Raw genomic sequence first — 27354 nt, 5'->3', positions numbered from 1 at the left:
GGGTTCTTGATTTTAGGGTTCTAAATCCCCATTCTGCCATCTGCAAGTTGTGTGACCTTGGATGTGTGGCTTAAACTCTCTGTTTCCTTATCTCTAAATGAGGATAACAACAGAATACACTATCTATCTGCATGGGATTAATTATACCCCCCCCCAACCAAAATTCACATGTGACTACATTTTGAGATAGGTAGTTAGAGGAGTGAGTAAGTTAAAATCAGGCTGTTCGGGTAGGCCCTCCTCCAATCTGACTTGTGTCCTTATAAGAAGAAGGGACACCAAGGGCCTAGACACAGAGGAATGGCCACGTGAGGACGCAGTGCAAAGGTGCCCCTTGCAAGCCAGGGAAAGAGGCCTTGGAAGATGTTAACCATGACTGCACCTTGATCTTGGACTTCCAGACGCCAGGACCATGAGGAAATTGATTTCTGTTGTTTAGAGATTCCCCAGCCTGTAGTATTTTGTTATCGCAGCCCTAGTAAACCAGTTACTCTTACCTGGAAAATCCCATGGATGGAGGAGCCTGGTAGGCTGCAGTCCATGGGGTCCCTAAGAGTCGGACACGACTGAGCAACTTCACTTTCACTTTTCACTTTCATGCATTGGAGAAGGAAATGGCAACCCACGCCAGTGTTCTTGCCTGGAGAATCCCAGGGATGGGGGAGCCTGATGGGCTGCCATCTATGGGGTCGCACAGGGTCGGACACGACTGAAGCGACTTAGCAGCAGCAGCAGCAGCAGTAAACCAATACACTACCTCATAGAGGTATTGTGGTGATTCAACTAGATGAAGCATCTAAATTGCTCTTCAAAGTTCTTGGCTCCTAGGTGTTTTCTATTAGTACTTTCACAGCGACTATGCAGCCACTTACTTCCTTTACTATCCATTTGTTAAGTCCTTTGGTATCTAAGATCTATCTTCTAGGCCTTGGGAAGGGTTAAGTTCAAGCTCTTTGACGGCCCAAGTTGTGGGTTTCTTGCCTCCATCTCCAAACAGTCTGGGTGCCTAACCTGTAAGCGCCCACCTTAAAGGAAATCAACCCTGATTGTTCACTGGAAGAATTGATGCTGAAGCTGAAGCTCTACTTTGGCCATCTGATGTGAAGAACTGACTCATTGGAAAAGACCCTGATGCAGGGAAAGATTGAGTGCAGGAGGAGAAGGGGACGACAGAGGATGAGATGGATAGATAGCATCACCGACTCAGTGAACATGAGTCTGAGCAAACTCTGAAAGATAGTGAAGGACAGGGAAGCCTGGTGTGCTGCAGTCCATGGGGTTGCAAAGTGTTGGGCTTGACTTAGAGACTGAACAACAACCGGTAAGAGGTGCTCAGAAAACACTTACAGGCACAATATTCTTTCAATAAATATTTAAGGACTAGAGCAGGGGACAAGGCTGATATAGTCCCTACCCTCAGGGAGTCTATGATTTAGCAGGGAGGGAAGAGACATTGACAGCTTCCCAGGGGGCGCAGTGGTAAGGAATCCACCTGTCAGTGCAGGAGACACGAGAGACATGGGTTTGATCCCTGGGTTGGGAAGACCCCCAGGAGTAGGAAATGGCAACCCACTCCAGTATTTTACCTGGGAAATCCCATGGACAGAGGAGCCGGTGAGCTACAGTTCATGGAGTTGCAAAGAAGTCAGACACTGCTGAGTGACTGAGCATACTCACAAGAGCCACTGAATTCGTATCATTTGGTTTGAATGGCTTCATTTTTCAATCAAGAAGCGGGTGCTGGCTAGGGCCTTGGTGACCCCAGTGTGAGAGAAGATGACAGCACATACTGTGTGCCTACTATGTGCCCGGCATCATAATAAATACTCTTCTGTGTTAACTTACATGATGTTCACAGCAGCCCCAAGTAGTCAGCTCTGTTATGTACATTTTACAGATGAGAAAACAGAGCTATAACTTTCCTAGGCTCAACTTCTAAGAGTTAGAGCTGGGATTCAAACTCAGAATCTGCATCAGAGCCCCAAATATGAGAAAGAGTGTATGATGACACCCTGATCAAAGAAAGCTCTGCCAGGCTTGTGACTTTGTTTCACCCCCTGCAGCCGCAGGGTCATGGTGGTCCCCATGACTCATTCCCTCTCTGTTGTAGAATGAGTCATAGATGGGGAGGCAGCATCCGTGATGGATCTCCACCCTTCCCCGCCAGCCTTCAGGGGGGCTGTGTCCCACAGCCTCTGGGCAGGAGACCAGGACAGACCCCAACCAAGAAATATATCTGTGGCAGGGTGTTATCTCAAGGACCTCTGCTCTGTCTCCCTCTGACTGTGGCTCTTACCTTGTTGATGTAGACAATTGGACCAGAAGGGCTTTGTTTTTTCCGCCCCACACTTACTGTGTGTTAATGAGATGCCCGGCATAGAGTTAAGTATTTCCCATCTGTAAGAGACTTCTTTCAAGATCTAGGAGATAGATCTGAGATCCAAAGGGTTGCAGATCAAGCAAACACTGCAGGGAGGCAGTCTCGAACCAGTGGCAGGCACTCAAAACCTGTCTCCAAGGGAAAACGGTCAGGGCTAGAGAGAATCTGTGAAGGTTTTTGGAGAGAGCTGTGGGTGTACTCTAAGTACTACCCCACGCACATGGGGCTGAATGCCCGTCTCTCTCGCCTGGCCCCCAAGAACAGTGGTTCCCTTGGAGAGCCTGAGACGTGGCTCCTAATGTTTGGGGTCCTGACTCCCGCATGGAAAATAGAAAACGTGAGCAGGGGCGGGCTGGAGGCTTTGGCTGCAGAGCATAGGCAGAGCAACTGCTGCTTTGTAATTCTAGGGCCACATAAGGGCCCGGTGCTTCCAATGAGCCAGGTGTGGGTCTCTGCAAGAAAGAGACTGCCGTGGGGTCATCCTAGGGGCTGTCCAAGAGGAGGTCCTGGAGGGACAAATGGACTGCAGCAGAGGGACACCGGGGTACCTCCCAGGAAGGCGCAAGCCACTACCCTAGTTGGGAGAGCTGCAGAGGGGAGGAATCCCCCAGAGACAGGGTCCCCCATGAGCCCAGGAAGGACCCACCCGAGTCTTCCAGGTTCCAAGAGACAGGGGCTTGTCCCAGGACGCATGTGTGCCAGGTATAAGCCCCATGCTCCTTCACCTCGCCTCCTATCCTGCTCTTCTCCCACCTGGGGGTAGGAGGGTTGGAAAACCCAGCCGGCAACTGGGGTAGGAAAGCTGGCAAGGCAGGAGGAGGAAAGCTGCCAGCAGGGCAAAGTGGCAAGAGAGGAGTCAATCCCACCCGCTCCCTAGGGGCAGCGTTCCCATCTACAGCAGCCGGGCTGTCAGCTCTTGTGGCCAGTCCACAAAACTGGAAGGGGGGTGCGGGCAGACTGTTTCCAGGTAGAAGGCTTCTTCATTTAACCCAAAGCAATCACCTGTGAAGAAACATCAGCTTTCCTTTAAAGACAGACCACCTCTAGTGCATTTTAATTATTTTGGATGATTAACATTTCGTGTATCTCTGTCTCATTACCACCCCTGAAAAATGAGCTTTTTCGAGCAGGTTCTCCAGCTCATTCTCCTGTGGGTCCCCTACATGGGACCCATCACCAGAAACTCTGGAAGATTCGATGACTCACCCAGGCCTTTCAGGGGCACAGCGATTGTATAAAGTGAGATACAGGCATAAGAAAGATCAACCCACTCCATTCTCAGATAGCTCCAGCTGAACAAATATACAAGCCATGCCTCACTCTTTTCTCTCCCTGCGTTCTCAAGCAGTAGGTGGTACTAATAAAAATACCACCTCGTGTTTGCACAGCACTTTACAGTTTCAAAGCCACTCTTGCAGCCTGAAGTCGCTCTCCACCCACCCCCACTCATCCCGAGTCCTTCCCATCCCGTTTTCACCCACACCACTGCTTTTCCTCATGGCTGGCACGGTGCCAGCCTCTGCCAGGGAGAGGCCGCGTGCCCCCTCCTGGGGCGTCCATGTGTTACGGGAAGCGTTGCCTCACAAAAGAGTCAGCCGGCCAGAAATGTGGGCAGAGAATGAAGGGCAGCGTGTTCAGGTTTGGTTTATTATGTTCTCACAGCCTTGTTTATAGTAGAGGTGAATGACATTATTCCACTTTGCACAGTAATGAAACAATTCAATGAGGATGAGCTGCTACAGATGCGCCTGCGCCCAGTGACTCGGCAGCTAACGCTGCCTCGCCTGGAGGGCACACAAGCACAGCCACCGGTTCTGTCTTTGGAAGAGGGGAGGGAGCCAAGGGGCAGAAGGGAGGAAGAAGCAGGAAGGGGACCAGTGTATCGACAGGACCCGGCCCCCACAGCTGGGACGGCCAGTGGCCTCATCCTGCCGACTTGGACCACGGCATCGCATGATTCGGCGAGGTCGCAGGGACAGGAAGACATCTCCGCGATTGGCTTCTTCCTTCTCAGTCTCATGCCAAGTGGCACAGGCTCCCCGTGCCAGGGGGTGACTTCGCCACCTCTTTTGCTTTCAAAACGGAGGATGCAGATTTAAAGAGGGCTAATGCTTGGCAGATTGCAGGAGAGCCTCAGATGGAAAATCACTAATTCCTCTGCCTGGCTGGGAAGTGGGCACAGACAGGGGTCAGGAGAGGTCTGGGTGCTCTCGATGATGGGAGACATCCTGCCTCTGAACTCACCACTCACCACCTCTCCTTTCCGGTTTATGGAGAAGCAGATGCCACAGGAGCAGCTTGTCTTCATCCCACCCGCAGCCCCGCTGCTCAACCACAGTGAGTTCACGCCTTGCCCTCACACCTGGACACCCGGCCGTGCCGGGGACACGTGCCCAGGGCCTGCACCCAGCGGCTGGGCCTGCAGGTTGGGCAGAGAGCCATTCACAGCTTTGGTTAATCCAGAGCAGCAAGTTCTGCAGAGAGCACCAGAGAGTAAAATCAACTAGGAGCTTCCCAGCTGCCCACCCGGCTTGAGACCAACAAGGGAATGGTGAGGGCGCAGAGCAACAACCCAAACCCCACGGCGGCCTTGGCAGAGAAAGCCTCAAAGAGCTTGCACTTCTGAGGGTGTGACACCCTCCACTGAGAAATCTGAAGCTGTCATGCTACCACTATTATTACTGCTATGCACTCCTCACCCGCTACCTAAGACCAGCTCCCATGTTTCATGGCCTTGGGCACAGAGGCACAGCCTAACATGAAATGAGCAAGCACATGAGTGCATGAACACAAACAAAAAACAGAGAAGCAGCCCACGAGGCAAGCTTGGAGGAAGCCCTGTGAACAAGAGCCGGGAACCATAGAAAACCCCAAGGACCCCTTCAGCCCCCACCATTGGCATACCCCATGCATGCAGCTGGGACAGAAATATTTTTATCTCAAAAGAGCAAGTCAGAGAGGGCACAGAGACAGCCACCCTAGGAGTCAGATTCAGGGCTGGCAGGTTCCTGGTTATTGTGCTTGTTTGTGGCTGGGTGTGCTCTAGCCCTCTGAGACCAGCTGGAGACCACCACCCCTCCCTCCCCATTCCTCGGGTCCAGCTTCCCAACCTCATCTGCACATTGAATTCACCTTTGGAGCTTTAAAAACTACTGATGTTTGAGTTCCAACCCCAAGCTGTCTGGGGTGGGATCTGGACATTTGGGTTTTTTCAACTTCCCGGGTGGTTCCACTGAACAGCCAAGGGGGAGAGCTTCTGTCTTAGACCACTGTCTTAGACCATCTTTTTTCAAAGTATGGTTCACAAGCCACTACGTACCTGGGAACTTATTAAAAATGCAGATTTTTGAGTTCCACCCCAGATCTATCAGATCAGCATCTCTGGGTGTGGAAGCTGGGAATTAGCAATTGTAACAGGCTTTCTGGGTAACCCCTGCACATCCTCAGGTTTCATAATAGATGCTGCTCAGGGATCCTTCCTCACCCCAGAGGTGCCCAGAGCTCTGAAGGGTTGTCATTGATGATGTTGTATTTGGTTTAGCGAGGGCGACAGGAAATCTCACACCAGCCCCCAAATCGGTTACGACTCATGTGGGGCTGAAAGGCCACTCAGGGAGGAGAGCAGCCCTAAACGTCACAGCTCTGCCCGCCCACTGCACGGCTTGCGCCCGGAAGGCAGGCCACAGCACAAGCCCGGCACAAGGCGCCAAGGAAGACGGCAAATGGGAGAAGCGGCCCCTGGGGATGCCCCCCTAAGGAGGCAGAGGAGGGCTTGTGAAGAGGGCAGGGGAGCGGGTGGGACAGGGTGATGGGGAAGGTCAGGGATGAGGTATGCTCGGATATTGCTCTAGATGTTGTAAACATTTCTCTTTGTTTCGTCACAGACCAGAATCTGGGTTGGCATGACCAAAGTGCCTGAAAGAAGCATCAGAGCAGAGAGCCCTGTGCCACTTGTGGGAAGCAGAACATAAAGGGTGTGAGGAAAGCTCCACCCATGGGAAGATCATCTCTGTGGTGTACTAGTCTAGTGCTCTTAATTGTCTCTCTCTCTCTCTCTCTCTCTCTCACACACACACACACACACACACACACTCTCTCTCTCCATGGGAGTACCATAAACATAGCTATCACGTTCCTCTACATACAAACACAAACCCACCCACCCTTCACTTAGTGGCAAATTTCGGGATACCCAAGCTGGGTCCTTCACACCTCCCCATCGTGGGAGGAAGTCACCAGGCTCCATGACACCACCATCTGCTGCCTTCCTTCCACCAATAGTTTGGGAAGAACCCTAGGCTCCCCTGTACAACAGTCTTGTTCAGACTTTTCTCCTGGGGACAGTGGAAGTGGTAAAAAGGCCCCTCTTAGAACGTTTCATGTTTCTGTAACTCAGTGCTGTTCCAATTTACATGCCCTTCATGTTCGACAGTAGAGTTGGCAGCAGATGCACGTTTTGTATGTAAACAACGTTGGAAATACCCTGTTTGAGAATTTGATCATTAAATTAATTCTGGCAGCGTAAGCTAAGGATGGTTTTTCACCAATGAGGACGGGGGAATACTACCCGATCTAACTAGGAACACCCACATAAGGCTGCAGAGTTCTTGAACATGAAATTCCACAGGTCTCTTCAGGAGTCCTGTGTTCTCTCTCTCCTTGATGGTTTATACAGACACATCAACTCTCATTCACAAATGCTCATAGATACACAGCAGGGCAGCGGACCCTAACAGCCAGTGGGACTCAAGAGCCTTCTTGGCCTGTTGTAGCTGTAGCCGAGGAAGGAAGAGATTCATGAAGCTGCTGGACGAGAATGCAAACGTGGAATACCCTCACATTTAAAGAGGCCCATCCTTCCCCCAGGACGAGACAGCTTCCACCAAGGCCTCAGTCACCTGTGCTGCAGAACCCACACCTGTGTGGCTTCATTTAGTCCAGCTGAAAGCTTTGGAACTCTGCACTGAATCCAAATCCATCGGCTGTCAATCACCCCGAGTGACCTCCAGCCCGTTCTCTCTGATTCAGTCTACCAGGAGACCCGCACCTCCCAGGCTCCTCTTCCACTTTCTGGTCTCTCTGCTGAGGCTCCATCTCCCTGGCACCACAGTCTTGGGCCAAAGTCAGCTTCTTCCTGGGCAGCCAGAAAAAGGTTTCCTGCATCTCACTCACCATCCAAGGAAGAGTTTCCTGATGTACTTCCAAGAGCAGCGCCAGGGTACCATGAAGTCACCTTGAAGGAAGGTTCTCCATAAACCAGATGTTCACAGTCATCTTCTCAGCTTCACTTTCGCTTCCATTTTCAATCCCAAAACATCAAGAAGGAAGCGGCTGATCAGCCAAGATGGCCCTCATGAGAGGGACCTTTCTAAGAAAGCATACTCCCAGGAAGCAAGCTGGAAAGAGAGTGACAGCCTAAGTTCCCATTCTCCCCCATCAGAATTACATGACCTGCATGGAGGGGGGAAGAGGGAGAGACAGGGAAAGTATTAGGCACACGAGAGCTGTCCATGCTAGGGGAATTCACCTCCCTTTACCAAGCCGTCCATCATTCTACGGGGTCAGTGATGTGTGATGCCACAGGGAGGTGAGGACAGAGTGTACATTAAGCAACAGAGAGGTTATATGGTGCCCCGCTGCCCAAAAGTCTACTGGTGCTACATTCCCTGCTCATTCAACTTCTGGAAAACTTCTTGGTAGAACTGAGGAAGACTTGCAAGCTGTCTATTTCTCAATAGCAGCTCTATATCAGAAGTGATGAAGGACGTCTCCCAAGATCCTTCCTGGATTTGCAAGTGTATGAGTCTTGTGAATTTCCTAGGTTGGGATGGGCAGTGATCACGGCCTTTCATACTGGTCCTATGGAAATGGAAGAAATAGCCAACTTCATGGAGTTTGTCCCTTTCCTCAGAGGCCACCTGTCAGTGACAGTGCGGAAAACCCCAGATAACACTGAGGTCTCAGCACCCAGGACTGGCCATTACATTATGACAGCAAATCACAAATGTGATCCTGAGTCTTCCAGCCCTTCTTCACAGGGGTCTAGGACAAGTTCAAAGAGTCAGGAATCCTAAATGAGGAGCGTGTGGAAGTGGTGGAAATTGCCTTTGCATTATTTACAGATTAGCCCTGCACAGCAAATCTCCCTTCTTGGTGGAGATGACCCAAGGCCTTATGAAGAGCAAGTTGCCAACCCAGAGAAGGGTGACAAAGTACTACCACTAACCAAGACACAAACACAGGTAAAGGGGGCAGGACAGAGTCCGAGCTCCGGCGGCTGATCAGACTTTGGGATGGCCCTTCATCCGTTCCTCACTCCTGGCCTTCCAACCTAATCGCCACTGCTTTTGAACACCTATGACATGTCACATTAGAATATGGTCTTGGCAGCAAGGGGAAGGGGAAGCCAGTGATCTCCAAGAGTCCCCATCTGAGTTCTAACTGAGCCGCCTCTGGCTTTGGGACAGCAAATCTAAGTACATTTTGGACCTCAGGAACCGGGGGTAAGAGTCTTTCTCCATGAGACTGTGTACTTTGCCCTGGGCTTGGTCAAAACAAGTCAGGGATGGCTCTTGCATGTTCTTCCTCGTGGCTTCTCGGGTCTGGAAGTCTATGTTTACCTGGAGACACAAGCAGAGAACATCATCACAGGCCCTCAAGGGCCAAGGCACCTGGCAGTTGGTCCTACTTAATAATTATTCATGACAGCATCTTAAATACATTAAGCTTATTCGTACTTTTCAAACTGCTTTCATGAAAGTCATCCCTTTTGATCCCAGGAAGAGTCCTGTAAGGTCTAAAGACCAGATATGCTTCATTCCAATTTATAAAGATACTGAAGAAATGAGTTATCAAAAAGCTGGTCTATGGAGTAGGACATGGAAGCCCACTCCAGTATTCTTGCCTGGAAAATTCCACTGGCAGAGGAGCCTGGTGGGATAACTACAGTCCATGGGGTCACAAAGAGTCACACACAACTGAGTGACTGAACACTCTTCTTTCCCACTCACTCCCCCATTTTTATTCCCTGTTGCTATTAAAATTTAGTGTGTAATCTTAAAAAAAGAAAAAAAGCTGGTCTAACGTACTATGGAAAGTTAGTAACAGTCAAGGTAAAAAAGCCCAAATTACTCAACCCTCAATCCAGAGGTCTTCCCAATGTCAGGCCAAGAGTTAAACCAGAGTCTAGCATTAATGTGGGTTCCCTAAAGTAAACTTGACCGTTTGTCCTTTCTCAGCTACTAAGGAAACAAACGCCCTGGGGAGAAAGACTATGTTAAGAATGTACATCTCTCATCCAACCAACATTTATAAGAAGCCTGCTGTATCCTGGCCATTGGCCAAAGACCTCCTGAGTCCCAAGTCAAAGCATAATTGAAGAGTTCTACATACATAACGCATCTAAATTCATAGAGAGCAAATATTTTTCTTCTATAAAACCCTCCCAGGTAAAACCCTGTTTTATAACTCAGAATAGCAGTACATAGAAATTCATATTACCATTATAAGTAATTATAATAAATGAAATACCATAAAATAATATAAGTGACTGTAATCACTCATTAATAAGCAATGGCAAATATTGGCTAGGTGTTGGACCCCTAATACTCACAGTAGTCTTGAAAGGGAGGTGATATTATACCCTTTTACACTGGGGAAAATGTGATTCAGAGAAACATGGTAAGTTGACCAAGATCACACAGCAAGTAAGTGGTGGAGCTAATGTTGCAACAAGATTCCAAAGTACATGCTCGTTCCATCAAGCCATGCTGTAGGAAAACTAACATGGATTTATTGGCATCTATCTTGCAGAATCCCTATAGAAACACAGTTCCTGCTGGCACATATTGAACTGACAGACAGCTAAAATACTCCTAATAGAGCTCCTTTTTATAGAATCCCTGGGCTCCGCACCTTAAAAGTGATCCCTTTTTTCATCAAGAGCCATCAGAGCAGTGAGGCTCAGTTCAGAAGAAAGTCCCCGTCAAACCTGGCTCAAACCCCTTCAAAGAGAGAGGGCTATGGATGGAGGTCTGACAAGACGCCACCGCCAACGCACCTCCCGCGGAGCCTGCACATCCACAAACTCCTCAAAGATTCTATGGGCCTTGGAGACCAGTTTGGCGGTTGACCTGGTCTTCTTGAACTCCTCACAGGCCAACCAGAACTCCAGGTTCTCTTCACTGAACTCCGTCTTCAGGAAGGCGCGGAAGGCAGCCACTCCATCTGTGGATGTGGAGGGGTGTGGAAAGGAAGAGAAATAGGGAGAGGCTTCAGTTCAAGAACTGCAGAAGAAAGAAAGAAAGGTGGTCAGAATGCAAGAGTGGCCCTAGCTAGGCCACTGTCCAGCCCCCATTGATCCTCCTCCACATCCTCTTGAAGATTCTCTTCTCTTAAACACACAGGCACCTCAGAGGTGGGCCGTGCTCCTCATTAGAGGATCAGCCCTCAGTGGTCACTGCCTGTCCCGTAACGCAGAGTTAGCTATCCCCTGGGTCTACTGGTGAGCCTGTGTTTCTAATGAGGCCAAAGTAATATATGGAATTCGTTCTCACCCAATCCAAGTCAACCAACCTGAAAAAAAAAAATCTGTCACAAGACAAATTGGGTGGGTCAGGGTGTGTGAATGTCTCAGGGCAAATCCTCTACTAATATCAGAAAAATGTCTGAAAGTAAACACCCCACTGCCATGAAGTCAGTAAAACCATCCTATTATATGGAAGGGGTGCTCAGCCTCTTTTTACAAACTTTTGAGGTCCCATACCTTAATGATTAATTACATGGATCCTTTATTTTTAAAAAGCTTGCCTATCAAATGATATGTTTTAATTAAGATCAATTATTACTTTTCTACCAAATGATTTAATGATTAACATATCCTTTCATTTTTCTTAATTAATGTCACGCATATTGCCAAATGGAGCTTCTGATCAGAATTAGATGGGTAGGGTTATCACACAGATTTGGAAAAAGAAACATTAGCCTATGCATTGGGCTGATGTTTTCATCTTAAAAGAGTTTTTATAAAGTATCCTAACCCTTAACACACACTCCTTAAATCAAATAAGACCTATCACTTTCTACCAACTGTCCCCAGAGAAAGGGCAGATTCAACTGAAAACAAAGGAGAGACTGCATTTTGTAAAAAATGATTCTGGCTAGAATGTGTCATTTCTTTTCTAAAATTTACTAGAAGGACAATATGTTAACAAGTTTTTATTCACTCTTTTTTTTCAGTTTTTAGTTGTTTTTTCAATTGGATTTTTGTATTATATAGTATTATATATAGTATATAGTATTATAATTTCTTTATTATAGTTGGCTTTACAATGCTGTGTTCGTTTCTGCTGTTCAGCAAAATGAATCAGCCGCACATATCCATATATCCCCTCTTCCTTGGATTTTCTTCCCATTTAGGTCACCACAGAGCACTGAGTACAAGTTTCAGTGGTCTACAGTCTGTTCTCATTAGTCATCTATCTTATACATGTTGTTGTTTAGTCACTAAATTGTGTCAAACTCTATGACCCCACAGACTGTAGCCACTAGGATCCTCTGTCCATGTGATATCCCAGATTCAAGATTACTGGAGTGGGTTGCCCCTGCCTTCTCCAGGGGATCTTTCTAACTCAGGGATCAAACCCACATCTCCTACTCTCCTGCACTGGCAGGCAGATTCTTTATCCCTGAGCCACCAGAGAAGTCCAATTTTATACATAGTAGTGTATATATATACACATACCACTTGAAATCTCCCAGTTCATTTCACACCCGCTTCCCCCACTGGTACCCGTGGACTCCCCTGAGCAGCCTAGGTCCACGCACATGTACCAGGACTGGCCACTGCCCAGCTTCATTCCATGGACCGGCGGCACCACCCACGTGGGTGACATTTTAAATGTTTGTTTTAATTTCCTGAAACATTTTTATTTCTAATTAAAACGTCTATTTCAAAATAGACATCTTATTGCCCGCATTAGAACCGTAGTTATAAAAACCCAAACTTTTCATTTTAAGAGCCAGGAACTTGGGAGAGAAAAGGGTTTCGATGAAACTCTCAAACCTAAACCTTAAATCACAAAGAAATCTAAGTTTGGGGGCCTGAGCTTAAAGTGTTAAACAAAGGTAGGGTTGGCCATGACGTTTATCACCCTAGCCAGGACATTTCTGAGAGTGAAGGGGACCACTTCTGTTAATTACACAGGAAGAACGGGCATACACCATGACCACCATAGCCAAAAACCAGGACACACGGTCACCTTAACAGTAAGACAAGGAGACTGGAGAAAGTAGAACATGATATAAGGTTGTTTTGCATCAGGCAGGATGGAAATAAAACTGTTGCTGTGCCAGGCAGGAGGAAAGTAACTCACAGTTTAGATCCATATAAGAGGCCGCTCAGGGCTCCACGCACCCTTATACCTGCCTTGGGTTCGAAACCCTGAGAGGAGGGAATAGAAATGCGAGATAAACTGAGGATCAATGTACGTGTGAAACAGTGGCCTGGCAATGATTAGGCAGAAAGAGAGTCTAAAAATCATTCATTCGACTCAACAACTTTTTAAAAAACCTACTTATGTACAAAGTACTATTCAAAGTCTTGGGATACATTAGAGAACGAATCATAAAATTCCTGTCCATGATATCCCTTGTGGGTGCTCTCTTTGCCATGTCTTGTCTCCTCCAAGGTCTCAAAGAGGCGTTCAACAGGTTTCCATACCCACCTGCTGCCGTGGGAGCCTCTGAGGGGACTCAGTGCCTGTGAGAGGCGAGGGGTGGGCGGTGGGGGTCTGCTCCAGCAAAGCGACCTCGGAGCAGAGATCAGTCCACATGTGACCAGAGCCAGGGACCCTGTCCATGGCGTGGGGAGGACGCAGGCCAGAGGCCCTGTCCTTGTGCCTTCCCACTGTGGTCAGGGTATGGAAGGAAAAAGTTGGGGGGACCCTAAAACACTGCAATGATCTAAAGGAGCAAATGTGAAGAGACTCAGAAGAGTGACTAGGAAGGGCCTGGGTTTTTTCTCTTCTTTTTAATTGGAGTCTAATTGTTTTACAATGTTGTGTTAGTTGCTACTATACACTGAAGAGAATCAGCTATATGTATAACTAAGTCCCCTCCCTCCTGAACCTCCTTCCCACCCCCGCCCCCCTTCTAGGCCCTCACCGAGCACCAAGTTCCCAGTGCTAGACAGCCCGTTCCTTCTGGCTATTTTACATCTGGTAGAAGGAAACGGCAACCCACTCCAGCGTTCTTGACTGGAGAATCCCAGGGACGGGGGAGCCTGGTGGGCTGCCGTCTATGGGGACACGACTGAAGTGACTTAGCAGCAGCAGTGTATATATGTCAACGCTACTCTCTCAAGAGCCTATTGTTTTTAAACCAGAAGAGGATAAATTCTTCGAATTGAAAAGTTTGTGGCTCCTGTTAGATTTTGTTTTGCTTCTCATCAAGCAAGAACAGGTGCTTGTGAGCGAGCAGAGATAAAGAAAATTACCTCTCCGCCTTCCTCAATGGTATCAGTGAGAATCACCCTCCCAGGGAAACTTTCTGGCCTCATACTACCCAAGGTACAGACCTTATCTCCTTGCATCAGAGCTCAGCTTTGCTGGGTCTTTGTGTGGATTAAAGGAGATAATACTTGCAAAGTATTCTCAGGATCATTGCTTTACTTCTCTCCACTTTATCGATGAGGAAATGGATGCTTAGAGAAAGTGGCTAGACTGAGTTCATACAAGTAATAACACGCAGCGTTAAAAAATATAAGATAGGTGAACTTCCAATCTAATACAGCAGTAACGCCATCTCTACCCATTCATTCATTTATTCTTGCACCCATTATGCGACCCAGGCATTCTGCTAGGAGCCTGGGCAGAAAACATAAGCACAGTTAAGCGCTCACAGAACTTGCAGTAAAAGAGCAATTTGAGCCAAGATAACATAATTATGGTAAATATGGTATAGATGATAAGTGATATGATAGGGAAAGCGTAGGTTGTTGTGAAAGTACCCAGGAAGGGTGCCTGTGCCAGAGCTGAGGAGAAGAGGGAAGTCTTGCAGGAGGAAGAAGCTTCTAGGCTGAGATGTGAAGCTGAGAAGGAAGTTAAGTGAAAGCAGGAGGGGAAGAGGGAGAAGAGACTGGCAGGAAAGGCGAGTCACACAAGCAGAGGCCTACAGTTAAGAAACGTCGTTAGAGTAACCAGAAATAGTTAAGACTAATGTTTACTACTAATAATAATGCTAAAATTATTGAGCCTACTTAGAAGATACACTGCAGAAGGCAATGGCACCCCACTCCAGTACTCTTGCCTGGAAAATCCCATGGACGGAGGAGCCTGGTAGGCTGCAGTCCACGGGGTCGCTAAGAGTCGGACACGACTAAGCGACTTCACTTTCACTTTTCACTTTCATGCATTGGAGAAGGAAATGGCAACCCACTCCAGTGTTCTTGCCTGGAGAATCCCAGGGACGACAGAGCCTGGTGGGCTTCCGTCTATGGGGTCACACAGAGTCGGACACGACTGAAGCGACTTAGCATAGCATAGCATAGCATAGAAGATACACACACATCAAGAGGCCTCTGAAAGAGCCAGAGAGAGAAGTGCTGCAAAGAAGCCAGTTCTGACCCCACATTGGAACTGTTTCTTTGACTTGCTTTTTGTTGCTTGTATTATTATAACCCTACAGAATGGTCTGCCTCGGAGAATCCTGCCCTTCTGCCTGATTGTTTAAAATGCATTTGTTCAGAACCTCCTCCACCTGTGGATGGCAGGAAGGAAGAAATTAACACATCCCCTGCCTGAGGCTTGCATTTCTGGGAGATGTTTGCAAGATTAATGGACTTTTTGCTCTGCTTCCTCACCTCCCCCATCTCTGCTCTGTAAAAGAGCCTGGCTTCCAGATCACTACCCCCCAATTATAAGATGGTCATTTTGAAGTGCTAGACTGCCATCTTCTCTGTCAGCCAGCTCTCCAGCTAACGTCTCTTCCTTGCCTCAACCCCTGACTCTCGGGTTCATTTTCCTGTCGTGATGTGCAGAGCAAACTTGCACTTGGTAACAGAAGGATGACACAGCCCTCCAAAGGCCTGGGGAGTCAACATTTCAGAGGGAAGGCAGCCACCATGTCCAGTGCTGCCCAGAGATCAAGCTAGATATGGTCTGAGAAGCAGTGGTTGTTAGACTCAGCAGCAAGATTCAGCAACCATTGGCAGGAAGGGTGACTGTGGTGTGATGAGAGCCCTAGTCATACTGTGGTTAAGTACAGGGGTGAGTGAGAGGGGAGGAAGTTGAAACAATGAATTTAGATGCCTCTTCCAAGAAAGGGAGCAGAGAGATCAGAGGGCATATCTGGAGAGAAAGAGCATAGCTGGAAGTCAGGAAAGAGCTCTGGGGTGTGTCTGTCTGTCTGTCTGTCTGTTGGGGTTTTGGTAAGATAGCCTCGGTGGTGGTTTAGTAGCTAAGTCATGTTTGACTCTTGAGACCCCCGTAGACTGGAGCCCTCCAGGCTCCTCTGTCCATGGGATTTCCCAGGCAAGAATACTGGAGTGGGCTGCCATTTCCTTCTCCAAGATAGCCTTGGGTATGATTAAATGTTGATCTGGCCAGAAAATACTTGTTGAGCAGGAGGAATTGAAGCTAACGAAAAGAAAGAGTTTAATTGAGGGGACTTCCCTGGTGGCCCAGTGTTTAAGAATCTATCTTCCAGTGCAGGAGACATGGGTTCAACCCCTGGTCAGGGAACTAAGATTCCACATGCCGCAACTAAGGAGACGCCTGCATATCGCAATGAAGATCCCATGCACTGCAACTAAGATCTGATGCAATCTAAATAAATAATTTTTTAAAAGAAAGTGTTTAATTGATAAAATGTTGTCTCCAGGAAGGCAGGAGAAAGGCCATGTTAGGATAGAGAGAAAGAAGAAAAGCTGTGTGTGGATGCAGGGAAGTCTGTAGTTTGGGCGCAGGATACAGAAGGAGGTCCTTCTGATGTTAGCTGGAAAAGTGGTACGAACTGAAGATAAGTTTCTTACTTATTTATCTAGGGTCTGCGGCAGAGAGTTTTATGTATTTACTCCACACCATGCTTTGGGCTAGAGATTTCGCACACAGCAGCTCATTGTACTTTCACAGCAGTGCTGACCCATAGATAGCACAAATGACCCACTCCATTTTCCACATTAAAACGTACGGAAGTCAGATAAACTTCCCAGTCACACAGTTGGTAAGAACAGCCAAGTTTCCCTACCGTCCATATGGCTCCAAAGCAGGATCTTTCCCGATGTGTTTGCAGGCAGAAGGAAAAGAAGAGCAAGGGAAGAGAACAATTAAAGGGGAAAAGTATAGTATCTGGTAAAGGCAAATTCTAGAGAAGGAGAAAGATCAAGAAGTAGAAGAACTTGACTTCCTAAAAGTCGAAAGTAGAGAAAGAGGGGCAGGGGTCGAAGAAGACAAACAGTTCAGGGAGGGACATATTTGAGATGCATCAATTTGAACAGCCTTGATATTCTTCTTAATTTGGGGGTGAAAGCCCTGCAGGTGGTCTTCCTCCACGCACTAGATTTTGGAGATACGGTAGAATCAAATCAGATAAGGTCACAACCTCACAGAACTCCAAGTTAGTCTAGTGTAACAGAGACTAAGCAATCATTTAAAATAATTAATTCAGGGCCTTCCCTGGTGGTCCAGTGGTTGAGAGTCCGCCCGCCAATGCAGGGAACATGAGTTCGATTCCTGGTCCTGGAAAATTCCACATGCCTTGGAGCAACTAAGCCTGTGCGCTGCAACCACTGAAGCCCACACTCTAGAGGCCAAGTTCTCCAACAAGAAAAGCCATTGCAATGAGAAGCCAGGGCACTGCAATGAAGAGTAGCCCCCGCTCAGAGCAACCAAGACCCAGGGTAGCCAAAAATAAATAAGTAAATAAATAACAAAATAATCAATTGAATAATTACAAGTGCAGTGTGTGCTGAAGTGGGAATACCGATGAGAGTAGAAAGAGTTTAGAACAGCTACTTTGGAAAAAAGAGTAGGAATCTGGTAGGAAATAGGCAAACCACTGTGAAGACATAGATCTCAGTTCCTGGAAAAGGTTATGATGCACCGGGAAAAGATTAAGACCTTTTAGTTTTGGGATGTGCCCATCATTCAAGGACAGGAGCATCAGCTCCAGGCTGGAACCTGGAGAGCAGAAAGGAACAAGGAGTTGGGACATTTAAAAAGGAAGAGGCTAAGCAGAAGGTTAAAAAGAAAAAAAAACTTTTTTGAAGTTAGAGGAGGAATTTTTAAAATAACACCTCAGTGAATTCAGTTCAGTTCAGTCACTCTGCCATGTCTGACTCTTTGCAACCCTGTGGACTACAGCACACCAGGCCTCCCTGTCATCACCAACACCCAGAGTTTACCCAAACTCATGTCCATCAAGTCGGTGATGCCATCCAACCATCTCATACTCTGTCATCTCCTTCACCTTTTGCCTTCAATCTTTCCCAGCATCAAGGTCTTTTCCAATGAGTCAGTTCTTCCCATCAGGTGGCCAAAGTATTGGAGCTTCAGCTTCAGCATCAGTCCTTCCAATGAATATTCGGGACTGATTTCCTTTAAGATGGACTGATTGGATCTCCTTGCAGTCCAAGGGACTCTCAAGAGTCTTCTCCAACACCACAGTTCAAAAGCATCAATTCTTTGGTTCTCAGCCTTCTTTATAATCCAACTCTCACATCTATACATGACTACTGGAAAAACCATAGCTTTGACTAGACGGATCTTTGTTGGCAAAGTAATGTCTCTGCTTTTTAATATGCTGTCTAGGTTTGTCATAGCTTTTCTTCCAAGGAGCAAGCATCTTTTAATTTCATGGCTGCAGTCACCATCTGCAGTGATTTTGGAGCCCCCAAAATAAAGTCTGTCACTGTTTCCACTGTTTCCCCATCTATTTCCCATGAAGTGATGGGACCAGATGCCATGATCCAAATTTTTCTGAATGATCATGATCATGATTTTCTGAATATTGAGTTTTAAGCTAACTTTTTCACTCTCCTCTTTCCTTTTCATTAAGAGGCTCTTTAGTTCTTCGCTTTCTGCCATAAGGGTGGTGTCATCTGCATATCTGAGGTTACTGATATTTCTCCTGGCAATCTTGATTCCAGCTCGTGCTTCCTCCAGCCCAGCGTTTCTCATGATGTACTCTGCATAGAAGTTAAATAAGCAGGGTGACAATATACAGCCTTGACATACTCCTTTCCCTATTTGGAACCAGTCTGTTGTTCCATGTCCAGTTCTAACTGTTGCTTCCTGACCTGCATACAGATTTCTCAAGAGGCAGGTCAGGTGGTCTGGTATTCCCATCTCTTTAAGAGTTTTCCACAATTTGTTGTGATCCACACAGTCAAAGGCTTTGGCATAGTCAATAAAGCAGAAATAGATGTTTTTCTGAAACTCTCTTGCTTTTTCGATGATCCAACAGATGTTGGCAATTTGATCTCTGGTTCCTCTGCCTTTTCTAAAACCAGCTTGAACATCTGGAAGTTCACAGTTCATGTATTGTTGAAGCCTGGCTTGGAGAATTTTGAGCATTACTTTGCTAGTGTGTGAGATGAGGGCAACTGTGCCATAGTTTGAGCATTCTTTGGCATTGCCTTTCTTTGGGACTGGAATGAAAGCTGACCTTTTCCAGTCCTGTGGCCGCTGCTGCTTTTTCCAAATTTGCTGACATATTGAGTGCAGCACTTTTATAGCATCATCTTTTAGGATTTGAAAGAGCTCAACTGGAATTCCGTCATCTCCACTAGCTTTGTTCATAGTGATGTTTCCTAAGGCCCACTTGACTTTGCCTTCCAGGATGTTCTGGCTCTAGGTGAGTGATCACACCATCGTGATTATCTGGGTTGTGAAGATCTTTTTTGTATAGTTCTTCTGTGTATTCTTGCCACCTCTTACTATCTTCTGCTTCTGTTAGGTCCATACCATTTCTGTCCTTTATTGTGCCCATCTTTGCATGAAATGTTCCCTTGGTATCTCTAATTTTCTTGAAGAGATCTCTAGTCTTTCCCATTCTGTCATTTTCCTCTATTTCTATGCACTGAACACTGAGGAAGGCTTTCTTATCTCTCCTTGCTTTTCTTTGGAACTCTGCATTCAAATGGGTATATTTTTCTTTTTCTCCTTTGCCTTTCACTTCTCTTCTTTTCACAGCTATTTGTAAGGCCTCCTCAGACAACCATTTTGCCTTTTTGCATTTCTTTTTCCCTGCCAATTTGTACTGGGCACGCATTTTGGGCCAGACACAGCACCAAATGCTTTGTGCGCCTCATGGCATTTGCTGCTTCTAGCAAATCAACAGCATAGGTCCTGAGAGTTTCTTCATTTCACAGCAGAGAAAGATGAAGCTTAGAGAAGTTAAATAACTTGCTGAAGGTCGCATGGTTAGCAAGTGGCAAGGAGGCCAAACTGCAGAGCCAGCATTCTTCTGCGGCTGGTGGTCCAGTCCCCAGCTCTGCATGATGGTCTCAAGGGATGCCTGCCTGCGCCAGTGACGACTAGAGAGGAGAGCCACTGCAGTGCAAGCCAAGGCGGTCTGGAGAACATGCTGGTGACGACATTTCCAGTAATGAAGACAACAGATGAGGTGGAGAGAAGATGAAAAAAGTCACCAAGGGAGGCGGAAGGGTATGAGAGATGAGAACAACATGGAGAGAGGGATGCGCTTTGGCAGGAGAATCCAATGGAGTTACAGCAGCTCAGACTGTGTGGGGAGGGGGATTTGGAGTAAAATGCATGGTGGGCTCATACTCAGATTGTCAGGCAGCCCGGTGAGTCCGCCCATCCCACCTAGGGTGGGAGCACTGCAGTCTCAGCTAGAGTCCCAGTTCAGGTCACAGGCAGGCCACTGGTAATTAGCACATTCAACCTGACCTAGCCTCAGCACCCTGGTCTGTAAGTGAGGGTGGTCTATCTCATGAACTCTCCCAGGTAGGGTTAGTGCTCCACCCTGGGCTTCCATCACAATCACCAGCCTGCATCACACACAGCTCTCAGTCGATGGCTTTCCATCCTCCTCCTCCTCACCATCACACATCCAGAACTTACCCCAGGGCAAGTTCTATGGTGTGCAGTCCAGTTATCAACTCACATAACCTCTACACCAAGCCCGTTATTAAGCCAGAGGCTGTGGGGTCAGACAGCCTGGGTTCGAATCCTGTGAGACCTTGGAAAAACACCTTAACATCTCGAAGCCCAGGTCTTCTCATCTTGGAGAGTTCAAGTGAAATGACTGTGGTCATTTGGCCTGTGAGGGGTGGAAGGTGGATTTACACACACATCTACATGACTTCGGAGCCCACTCTGCCTGTTGTCCGCTCGTGACCATTGGTGGGTCCCACGTTATCACTTCCTCCAAAGGCGGGATGAACAATAACCCCACATTGGACGGTATGATGAAAGTACGCTCCACCAGGGCAAAGGCAACATTTGGCCCACAGAGCCGGGGATTCTCCAGCAAGACAACATCGGCCACCACCATCTCTGTGTGGTCCACAGAGGCTACCAGGTACCAGCCATAACCTAGAATCAGGCTTGTTTCTTTTCCACGGCTCTGATATCCACCCTGAGTGTCCCTCCCAGGATGCAGAGGTACCTCACAGAGCAGACAGACACACTCCCGCACCCCAGCCCCAGGACACCATCACACAGCACAGCTGAGTGACCTTGTAGAGTGCATCCTTCCAGGTGACCTTGATCCAAAATGTGTTTGCTTGCATTTCAGAGGCTTCAGAGGATGTGGGAGGGGAACTGAAGCAAAATATGGTACTTAAAATTGCCTGGCATTCCAAGGGAAGAGCTCAGTGAGAGATGGGGAAGGAAGGGAGAAAGGCCTGGGAGGGTCTGGACCCGAACAGCAGCACTGTAGCAAAGATGACCCGAAAAGTGTCTTTGAAAGACGCCTGCCCCCACCCTGGGGATCGCAGCCCTCCTCCTTTCCTTCCCCTCCCCTCTCAGCGCAGCCTATCGCCCCCTCCTTTTACATTCCCAGGGCCGCCTCTGAGCAAGGCAGGGAGGAGGGTCACTGTGCAAAGAGAAGTTTCATCCTGCAAAAAGGACCCTGAGATGCAGGTGGAAGCCTCCCACCCCCATGACTGCAGGAGCCCCTCCCCTTCCCTGCTGTGTACAGACCACTGGTCCCGACCTGGCCCACCTTTCCTGATCCTGTGACCTAGCTGAGGAAGCTTATGGGACTACAGCAGTGTTTCTTCTTTTCATCTGCATCTTTTCCTCCCCCTTCTATCACCTCCCACCTCCTCCCAGCAAGTCTTTTGTCTGGTCCTCTGCCTGATTCCTCAACATCTTTCCCTGCCTTTTCCCCTTCTCTTCTGTCTTCCATCCCTTTTCGATCCTCCTTCCATCTTTCCCCTTCTTTCTACCAGGACCCTCTCCTTCCCTTCCACTTGTCCATAAACTGCAGTTGGTTAAAATGCAAGATGCTGCTTCATCTCTGAAAGGCTCATAGCCTCCACTGGCTTCTGAGAGTGACCTGCTTTATTAGCTGTGCTTCCTCTGCCCTCCCCCCACCCCCGCCCAGCCATATACATCCACCCCTCCTTACCCACCCCTCCCTGGGGCATCCTAGACCCAGTTCCCTCCCCAGTACCCAGAGAAATAGAGTCCCCCCTTCACCACACCCACAGATTCCAGGCAGCCAGAAAGAGTGACTTCTGAGTCCTGAAGCTATTCTGCCTGGGACTGTGTTCTGGCTCGACACACACTAGTTAAGTGTGACCTTGAGCAAGACACTAGACCTCTCTGAGGCTCAGTTCTCTCCTCCGTGAAATGCAGATGCTAATAGTACCTTCCCCGTGAAACTCTTAATGCATGTAAAGAGCATGCAGAGTCTGACACCAAAACAGTGATTGCTCCATACATGTTTGTGACCATTATTCCCGTACTTTGCTGCCTTAAGGACTCATTAGACAGAACATAACATGCCTGATGTATACTCATGGCTGATTCACATTGTTGCACGGCAAAAACCAACACAACATTGTAAAGTGATTATCCTCCAATTAAAAAAAAAATGCCTAACAAGGAAAAACGACCCTGGTAACTTAAAGATGATGGGTGAGAAACAGTTGAGGAAAATGAGAGAGAAACAGGAGGATCCGCCTTTTTCCTTTTTCATTTCATACTGGGTTTTCTCTGTACAACCCTCTAAGAAGTCAAGGCTCTAAAGACATCAGACATGTCTGAAAGTAGTGTCTATCGAGTCGCAGGAACGGAAAAGCTGGTGACCAGAATTCCTGGAACATGGGACAGAATTTTGACGTCCTCCCGAGCATGCACAGCATCTCCAAGAACACACCCCGTGGCCGCACACGCTGCCTGCTGCCGGCACCCTCCCTCTAGTTCTTTGATGCAGGGTGCTTACATAAGAAAAGAAACTGGGTCACTATGAATGATCAGTGCAGCTGGTGCGGCGGGGAGGGGGGCTTAGGTAACAGTTCAAGGTCCAGGAGTCCTTATTTAGCCGGCAGTGGGGGTGGGCTGCAGCCTAACTCAGTCCCCAGGCTTGGAAAAATACAAGATCACAAGAATGATTTATTTATTTATTTTTTTTAGCTTTCTGTTTGCTAAAGTGTAGTAGTCTCAAAGACCAGAGTCCTCTTGCATCCCTGACCAATTGGGAAAAATAAGCTGGCGCATGGGTCCAAGGTCAGACAGGAGAAGAGAGGAATATACATTTATAAAATCTAGGCTACATACATTAACGGCAAATCAAAACCTCTGTGATTCAGAGCCAAGCTTACTAATTTGAAATTTGTGATGAGAATAGCACCAGGATCAAAGCCTTCCTTTTATGTTATCTACAGAATGAAGGTTTTAAAGCAAATAACTTTGGCTAAGAAGATTTAGGTAGGAAGATTATTTAGAGAACAAACTATTTCCGGTTCTTGACATTTATTGGCAAGCAATTACTATGCTAATTGTACTTCAGTCTTGTGATTAACGTAATTTTCTTCAATGATCTCTACTTTGTTAGTGTATATACAGAAAGATGTTAGATTACGAAGTAGCAGGACTTAGTTGCTAGAATCTTTGAGTCAGGAAGGACGTGGGAGATACTACGATCCAGCCCTACACTGAACACTAGGAACCGGTGAGGCCCTGGGTTGCACAGTTCCTCATTCCTAGGATGTGGTCTGAAGAGAAAGGAGAGCCTGGGTCTTAACACTTCTAGTCCAGTGTTCCTTCTTATTTTGTCAAGCAGAAACTTAGTCAAGTAACAGAACATGATAGAACCTGTATCTGCAACTATTATAAGAAATTAGCAAGGAATATTTTTTATTAAATATGTGAAAAAGGAGATGTGCCCCAAATAGAGTGAAAGTTTAGCATCCACAAATAACTGTAAAGACAAGAGAAATATTGTCAAATCCCATGTACACAGCCCACAGCTTAAAAGATTTCAAAAATTAAGTGTTTGGGAATGCTTGTCTGGCTGGTTTGATATAACAATTCTGCAAGGACTCTCAAAGAGGGAACATAGCAGATTTACCTGCTGGGCTTTTAAAAACTACCTCCCGCTGAAGAAGATGTGGTACATATATACAATAAATACTACTCAACCATAAAATAGAACAAAATAATGCCATTTGCAGGAACATGGATGGACCTAAAGATTGTCATACTGAGTGAAGTAAGTCAAAGACAAATCACATAATATCAATTATATATGAAATCTTTAAAAAGGATACAAATGAATTTATGAACAAAACAGAAATAGAGTCACAGAAGTAGGAAACAAACAGATGGTTACCAGGGGCTAAGGAGGGGAGGGATAAATTGCGAGACTGAGATTGATATACATGCTACTATACATAAAAGAGATAATTAATAAGGACCCACTGTGTGGCACAGGGAAATCCACTCAATACTCTGCAACAGTCTATATGGGAAAAGAATCTAAAAAAAGGATAGATATATGCATATGTATTACTGACTCACTTTACTGTATGCCAGAAACTAACACAATATTGTAAATCAATTATACTCCAATAAAATTAAAAATAAAATCAATACTTTTGTTAATAAATGTTATTTAAATTTAAAAAAAGAAAAGACTACATATCCAGGTAGATTCTCTCACATACATTGAGAGGAAATTGGGACGCTATGAGGAAAGGATGTCAAAACCTCATGTGGCAAGTGGAGGGAGGTATTATGAAATCTAAATAAGCCCACTGGTGAAACTAACATGACCCACATCCCACCCACCGAGTTCAACCTCAAGCTGCCTACGGGATCAAGGAGCTTACACCATCTCTAGCATATAGGAGTCATAAAAGGCATTTGTTCTCAGTGAATTTAATGTTGGGTTATAACAAAAATAATAATAGTTATCCTTCATGGAGCCTCACTATGCACCAGTCATCATGCATAGCATTTCACAATCACATTTAATCCTCGCCATCCAATGGAGGGAGGAGCCTGGTAGGCTACAGTCCATGGAGTCGCAAAGAGTCGGACACGACTGAGCGACTTCACTTTCACTTTCATAACTCTACAAGGTAAGTCTAAGCATTCCCCTTTCATAGATGAAGAAAGCGAGGTTTATAGAGGTTACATAATTTACCAAAGGTCACAGCTGGTAAGCAACAGAATGAGTGTCCAATTGCTTTCATTCAAACCTTTTCCAGTGAGCTTTTAATAGCTGCCTTATATATTCCTGGCAGTTCTTCTATAAAGGCTGAATGCACCCATGCTCCCGGGTGGGTGAAAGTAAAAATTATAGCAATGTAGAGAGGGTGGCAGGCTTCCCTGGTGGCTCAGCAGTAAGGAAAACACCTGCCAATGCAGGAGACGTGGGTTCGATCCCTGGGTTGGGAAGATCCCCTGAAGAAGGAAAGGGCGACTCACTCCAGTATTCTTGCCTAGGAAATCCCGTGTACAGAGGAGCTTGGCGGGCTACAGCCCATGGGGTCGGAAAAGAGTTGGACACAGCTTAATGACTTAACAATGATAACAGAGAGGGTAGTAAAGAGGAAGAGAAGTTTCTTTTCCATCCACCTCTAGTTAGAGTATCTCTTTCTAACCTTTATCCTCACTTTATCCAGAAAGTACGCCTGCCGTATTTATTTACTGTGAAGACCCTCTACCATGTCTGTTATATATGAGGACTCTGCAACACATAGACGCTGCCCCATTAAATGGATGTGTTGCCTGAGAATCTTGGAGAACTGAAGTCCAGTCTTTAGTGTCTCTCTTGGAAAGCACTAACCACCTGCCCCACCAAGATGTTCCAGGTTCATAGTTTTCCCTACTTGTATTTGAGAGCAGTGATAAAGAATCCGCCTGCCAGTGCAGGAGATGCAAGAGATGTGGGTTCCATCTCTGGGTCGGGAAGATCCCCTGAAGAAGGAAATGGAAACCCACTCCAGCATTCTTTCCCGGAGAATTCCATGGACAGGGGATCCTGGTGGGCTATAATCCCACCAAGTTGCAAAGAGTTGGACATGACTGAGCACACACCCGTATAGAGAAAAAACAGATTACGGGCCCCCACTTGCAGAGATTCTGATTCAGGAGGTATGAGCCAAGCCCCATGAATTTGCCTTTCTCACAAGCTCCCATTGAATCATCCGCTGCTGATGCAGCCTTCCATGGATCCAACTTTGAGTAATACTATTCTAGAACCTTAGGGCTTGGAGAGGAATGAGGGGAGGCCTGTGTGACAAATGGAAATCTGATTATTAAACTGTACATTCTAGAGCTAAAGGCCACTTGGACGAACAAGTGTGGAATTTCGTGAGCTGATAATTTTAGTGTCTGCTTGTTTGGGGTTTTCTGCTTGGGTGCCATGTGACCAGGTCACATCATTATTTTTCTGTATCTCAATCATTATCCCAAAGGGGCTAATTTTTTCATTAAACTAAAAGCTTCTTTACTGATCTCCTTTGCTCAGAGATGAAGACTAACTCTGCAAATGTAAAAGAGCTTTCAATTATACTGTTCCATGAATCTTGCTTTCCCTGGGCCTGGTGGGGACAGGTCAGTCTGGACCCTTCATGCTCTGCAAACAATGAAACAAAGACAAGGACCAAACGGAGACCCAGGATAGGGAGCTCTGTCATCCAGGTGGGGGATCAGGCTGCAAGAAGTGAGAGGAGGGGAAAGGAACACGGTCTCCACCTTCACCTTAAAACTGGAATGAATTTCAACTTTTATGTCAAAAAAAAAAAAAGGAGGGAGGGACAGAGGGAAGGAGAGAGAATCAATTCAGAGTTAAGGACTGAATGTCCTACTAAAAGCTGGACAAATAACAAGCATATGTCTGAACCTCATGAGGAATAAAAGCAGAAGACACACAATTCTGTACTCTCCAGCAACCTGTCAGAGAAGATTTCCCACAAGCCGGGAGGCTTCATCCCAGGTCTGAACTGCAGAGGTGGGCGCATGCACACACCCCCCCAGGGACAGACTATGTGCACACTCACAGGCACCAAGTCTAATTGTCACTGGTTGAACAGGAAAAAGATGCCAAATTAACGCACATTAGAAATCCCTCTCTATCTAATGAAGCCATCAGCAATTTCAATTTCATTTTTCATTTGTTGGTTAAAAAAAAAAGAGCACTTAGCAAATAGTTATCTCCTAGACCGCCACGGGTTCTTCTTCAGCTCTGTACTACATTTGTAAGCAAATGTAATTGGAAATAAAACTGCTTCAAGTATTTGTGTCCTAGCTTTTTTTATTCTACGGTTTAAGATTTAGTAGAGTTCTTTTTTGCCTGAGATTTCAACCCATGAGGTGCATCCCTGTCCAGTGGGATCCTGCCAAGGAGAGAAGGCTTCATAATACAGGTGGCCTCGCCTCTTATCTGCTTGCTCAAGCCATTTCACCTCTAAAGCACTTTTATATAACCCTGCAGGCAGTGCTGACTCAAACCACCTGCCGTAGGTGACGAGTGATTGCCAATCCTGGTGGTTG

At 46.7% G+C, this 27354-nt stretch overlaps 1 protein-coding gene across 11 annotated transcripts in view; it reads right to left on the bottom strand.

The window, feature by feature from the left end:
* Positions 1-3999: 3999 nt before the first annotated feature.
* RGS8 (regulator of G protein signaling 8) overlaps positions 4000-27354 on the bottom strand; it is a 59079-nt gene continuing 35724 nt past the window's right edge. For all 11 annotated transcript variants that reach the window (XM_086342404.1, XM_086342399.1, XM_086342398.1 and 8 more), the window contains 2 exons: positions 10440-10606; positions 4000-9000 (listed from right to left, as the gene is read on the bottom strand). In XM_086342404.1, coding sequence (XP_086198530.1) covers positions 8818-9000; positions 10440-10606 — 350 coding nt within the window. In that variant the 3' untranslated portion in view covers positions 4000-8817. The remainder of the gene's footprint in view (positions 9001-10439; positions 10607-27354) is intronic.

The sequence above is a fragment of the Bos grunniens genome, chromosome 16 (assembly GCF_055505025.1).
Source record: "Bos grunniens cultivar Pamir isolate PY7600 chromosome 16, Bosgru_T2T1.0, whole genome shotgun sequence".
NCBI classification, from domain to species: Eukaryota; Metazoa; Chordata; class Mammalia; order Artiodactyla; family Bovidae; genus Bos; species Bos grunniens.
This window is presented reverse-complemented; position numbering and strand designations above follow the sequence as displayed.